The sequence below is a fragment of the Copadichromis virginalis genome, linkage group LG9, assembly GCF_057382275.1.
Source record: "Copadichromis virginalis isolate Kocher_CV1m ecotype Utaka linkage group LG9, C_Virginalis_male_GT1.1, whole genome shotgun sequence".
Taxonomy (NCBI): Eukaryota; Metazoa; Chordata; class Actinopteri; order Cichliformes; family Cichlidae; genus Copadichromis; species Copadichromis virginalis.
The window spans coordinates 19,327,050-19,332,106 of NC_140626.1; the positions used below are offsets into that span (position 1 = coordinate 19,327,050).

The window sequence follows — 5,057 nt, forward strand, 5'->3', positions numbered from 1 at the left end:
TTTCTTCTTCTTCTCTTCGTTTAATGGCAGTTTACTCCCCAGTATAAGAGGATACTGCCACCTGCTTACCAAGCGAATGAACCCTATTGTAAACTGAATTAGCGTCATTACAAACGTGTGTTAAATTTGATTTAGTGATAGTCGAGTGTGTTTATGCTTGTCTGTGTGGAGAAGATTGATTGGAATAGTGATGATGATGTCCGCTTACACTGTCAATTGTCAGTAAACACTTAATCTGGCTGATGAATCTACACGTGAGATATTACAAAGTCTGTATTATTAACTCTGTAATTAGGCGCCATTCTTCTTATTGTACGACGCTCTCTGTTGAGGAGAAAAGCATGAATTTGTTTGTAAACGGATTATCCATTGTTTAAATGTCCCGGTAGTCGAAAAGGAGGCAGAGCTGCTGAGCTAACTGGGCGCTTACCGTATCATTCAAATATATTGAATGTCGCAATGTTGACAATTCAGGGTCTGCAGCTTTAACCTCCTATGACCCGAACTCTTTCATGACATGCATTTTTAATTTCTTTTTGCTATTTGGGCTGATTGGGACCTGATGAATGTAAAAACAAAGAATGATCTTTTTACCTGATGTAGTTTCTGAGAAAAATGATGGCCACATATTAGGACATTCGTTTTAAATTCCAATAGACCACTATAAAGTCACAAGTAAGTAATGATGTGCAAAACTCTTTATTTTTTGTCTGAACACAGCAGCAATTTTCCTGAGTACAAAAAGAAAATTAGAAACAACAGTTGTTCCCCTTTGACCAATATGGCTCATTTGAAGTTCTGCTAACAGTTACAGGAAGACAGATGTCTGTAACAAAGTCCAAAAAGTAATAGAATTATGAACATTGGATGTAGCAGGAAACCTAACACTTCAAAACTGCTACTTCAAATTTTTTCCCCCATGTTTACACCTATGTGTGAAAGGCTGTGTAACAGTTCCGATCTGCCTGTAAGCAGAGGAACACCTTGCATGTAACACACTGTACTCGAATTTTCACTGAGCAGCCTTTTGCTCTGCAGTGTGCTGCATTCTTCAATTTTGCCACCTCTGGCAGATGTGCATTAGCCTTCCTGCGGAATGAGACATGGGGCACTACCTTCACTGGACGCCTTTTCCCTTGGACTAACACGTCTGGGTCATCTTCCTGCACTGAAAAGTCAGAGCTGTCATTGGCATACTGAGCCAAGAAGGTCATGGCCACTTCCATGCGAAATTCAAGAAACTGCATGATGTCCTTCTTTGGTGTGCCACATACAGTAAGGTCTTTACGGTACAGTAGCCAGCTGTTGGCTAAAGCCAGATCCATAAAGTACATTAGCATCCGCAGTGTCCATTTCTTCGTACGGCCACTCATGCGATAGTAACTCATCATTCTATCGACAAGGTCAACTCCACCCATCTTGGAGTTGTATTCACGGACAATACTTGGTCGCGAGATGGTCACATATCGTTTTCGTTTTTTGTCCCATCTCTGGCAGGTGTCTTCTGGCTCGCTAGCATGAACAGCAGACATCATCAATATGGTAAATGGCCTGTATTTGTATAGCGCTTTACTAGTCCCTAAGGACCCCAAAGCGCTTTACATATCCAGTCATCCACCCATTCACACACTGGTGATGGCAAGCTTCATTGTAGCCACAGCCACCCTGGGGCGCACTGACAGAGGCGAGGCTGCCGGACACTGGCGCCACCGGGCCCTCTGACCACCACCAGTAGGCAACGGGTGAAGTGTCTTGCCCAAGGACACAATGACCGAGACTGTCCAAGCCGGGGCTCGAACCGGCAACCTTCCGATTACAAGGCGAACTCCCAACTCTTGAGCCATGATCTATGGGTATGGGTTTATTGTCATACCACTTCACCACACAAATCTTTTCATCCTCAGTGGTAACTTGTGCTGAGGTCCCTCTTCCTTTCTTTTTCACTGTTTTGTCATTTGGTAGCTTCTGTACTGCTGCAGCGACCCGATTTTTCATAACTGTACCAGTTACATATATCTGCTTCTTCATCATGCGTTCCACAACTTGGATGGAAATGAAGAACCGATCACAGTAAACCTTTGTATTAGGATGCAGCGTTTGAGACAGACGATCTATGACCAAGCCTCCCAAACCCAGATCCCCTGGTTCTTCAACCTGCTCAAGGAGTGCAGGTGCCCCTTGATAAATTTCAAAGTCCAGCACAATACCATCTGCTGTTGCACAAACAAAGTTTTGTATGCCAACTGGGTTTGGCTTCATTGGCAGATATTGTCGATACGGACAAGCTCCTGTGAATGGAATCATCTGCTCGTCAATGGAAACGCATTCTGGGCGAGCTTGAGATTTGCAGCCTTTCAGAATGCGGTTCAGAAAAGGTCTCACTTTCCAGAATTGATCACGCTCTTTCAGATCCTCTGGAACATCATCGTCAATGAGCACTTTGAGTGATTGCCTGAGCCTGAAGAATCTGTCACGTGTGAACCTTTTGGTGATGGCAGGGAATCTCAAGGTTTTGGACCAGTACATCCTGATTGCAGGATATGGTACGCAAGGCATCAAAATATTCAGCATCCCCAACAGGATCATCAATGTCTGACAAATCTTCCACATCTGAGTTGTCTCCAATTAACCCCAGTAACTCCATTGCTCTTGCGAAATAAAAACGCTCTGGAAAAAACATCATAAGAAAGATCAAATAAAAACCTATGGAGATTTTTTTTTGTAAAACTTGCTATATCTGCGTGTACTGTAGTAAACTATTTTTTTCTACCTAAATCATCCAAAAATACTATTTCATTGTCACAATTTGCTAGCACATGTTGCTAACTCCCTCTTTCCACATTGTAAACAAAGCTAACAAAACTAAGTCCCTCTGTTCACACACATGTACCACATGTTTAGCAGCATGGTAAATCATTACAGTTACTAACTTTTGTAAAATTTGAATTCCATAACAAACATTGAACACTTTTATCCATATCTGAACAAGAATGAGCCATGAAATGTGATTGAATTTTTTACCTGGTCGAAGTTTGGCTCGGGAGTTGCCATCTGAACTTCAGGGTGTGTTGTCAGCCATCTTGAATCTAATGTGGAATGAGAAATTATATTCTGCCACCACCAGGAGGCAGTATAATGTCCTCGTAATATCCTCGGATATCAGAAAAAATATATAAAAAAAATTTTGTATTGTGGTCTAGACAAACCAAAATGTGATGTCCACATATGTAAACGCCAGGTCCTAGGAGGTTAAAGTACGCAGCCTTAACGGTCCACAAGTGGCGCGTACTCAAAGACCGCTAAGGCCGAAAGCGCGAGGCTTGTGAAATGGGACGGTCTAGTCTCCGTGGCGCTGCCCAGGTTGCCTAGCAACCATGATACTAACCGCTGGAAACAGCTTTGTTTGACAGAAATGAAGGAGAACATGTTTTGTTCATTTGTTTGTTTGTTTGTACATGAGCTGTGTGATTTAATAAGTATCTGAGGCTGAGACCACGGGACTGTAAAACATGATTTTTGGGCTTCATTTCTGTACTGAACAGTCATTTAAAGATTAGCTAGTAAATAACAATTAGTTAATGTTGTTCATGAGACTAAAGTCTTCTCACTTTGGTAATGTAAATATAATATGGCCAATATTATAGTTATTATATTAATCATTATTAGTTATTACAGCAGTGAATATTTTAGAGCCTCAAACTAAACAGGCTGACGTCTTCTAAATGGGTCAAACTGGGCAGAAAGTATACAAACACATAACATCCTTATAGAATATGATGTAACACTATAGATCAACTTACCTCAGAATATATGAAGCATATAAACAATTACAGCAATATGATGCAACAAACACAGCAGTACTACTAATCCAAAAATACTCAAAGCTTCATAGAACTGAAACAAACATTTATTTTTAGGTCCATTCTGCTGCTGATACATACTTTAGGTTTCTGAATATTAAACTTGTTTCTGCCTTTCATAGTGTGTAACTTGAAGGCCCTGAGTACTTTCTCCCACACTGAAAACACTGGAATGAAAAAATGATTTGAACATTACCTAATAAGACTGATTCAGGACAGACAAAAGGTTTTGTTAAACTTTTCTAGCAGTCCTTCACAAACAGGGAACAGTCTGTCTATTCTCTCCATCTGTCAGCTGCTGCTTGCTCTTCCTCCTCCTCTTCCTCACACACTGCTGAGTTTGTCCTGGCGGATCATCAGGGGTGCAAAATCTCACAGATGATGTGCAGCAGTGGGTCCCTCAGTCTGTCCTCACTCTGGACACTTGCAGTTGTCACATGGAAATCAAATGTGTGATAAGCTGCAGGATTCAAACACAAGTGTAACTTATTAATACATGTTCATACTTTTATTCCACAATCAGAGAGAAAGAAACAGAGAGAGAGTGCAGGACAGACAGACAGGTGGCAGTCTCAGGTGTATACACTGCTACAAAACAGCACAAGGGAAGGAAGATGTAGTGTTTGTGTTATTATGAGTGCTAAACAAGAAGAGTTCCCAGATGGTACAGTGGACACATGTGTGACTCCTGTGATCAAAGCATCTTTCTTTCAGCTTAACGAGTGAACCGTCAGCTCGTTCAAACATGTTAAAGTCAGTTTGGCTCGACACCACCGAACAGAGGCAGCAATATAACATAGCTAACATTAACAGTGCAGTGAATCCTGCTTGTGCCGTGATATTCAGGACTGCAAACCGAGCAGCATCACTGACTTTCAGCTTGTTGTGTTTGTGGATATATGACTGACTTTAATTATCCATAAAATCATCACATTCTCTGTAAGATTAAGGCCAACTATTGAACGGTGCATATTTTCAAGTAAAGGCTTTAAAACCAAGTTAGTACAAACATCGCTAATGGCACATAACTTTCCCGACATGTGGCGAACATGTTTTAATGTTCTTCATTATTAAACATTTGCGCATAAATAACTGACATAATATTCAGCACTTACTTTTGAAAGTTTACTGTTCAGCCGCCCCGCTTCAACCGTTTTTTTCGGCAAAATTATCCACACCCACCACCGCGCTATGAAG

At 41.2% G+C, this 5,057-nt stretch overlaps 1 protein-coding gene across 1 annotated transcript; it reads right to left on the reverse strand.

Annotated features, from left to right (window-relative positions):
- Nucleotides 1–929: 929 nt before the first annotated feature.
- On the reverse strand, nucleotides 930–2,586 carry LOC146701735 (piggyBac transposable element-derived protein 3). The gene is made up of 2 exons (XM_085468897.1): nucleotides 1,860–2,586; nucleotides 930–1,543 (listed from the first exon to the last, which is right to left on the reverse strand). The coding sequence occupies exons 1-2, from the start codon at nucleotides 2,584–2,586 to the stop codon at nucleotides 930–932; spliced, it is 1,341 nt and encodes a 446-aa protein (XP_085325023.1).
- Nucleotides 2,587–5,057: the final 2,471 nt, after the last annotated feature.

Excerpts from the sequence above, each read along its gene's own strand:
- LOC146701735 (XM_085468897.1), bottom strand. The coding sequence starts at position 2,586 with ATGATCCTGTTGGGGATGCTGAATATTTTGATGCCTTGCGTACCATAT. Across the intron at positions 1,544-1,859 it reads GAAGTGGTATGACAATAAAC|CCATATTGATGATGTCTGCT; the intron begins CCATACCCATAG and ends ACAGGCCATTTA.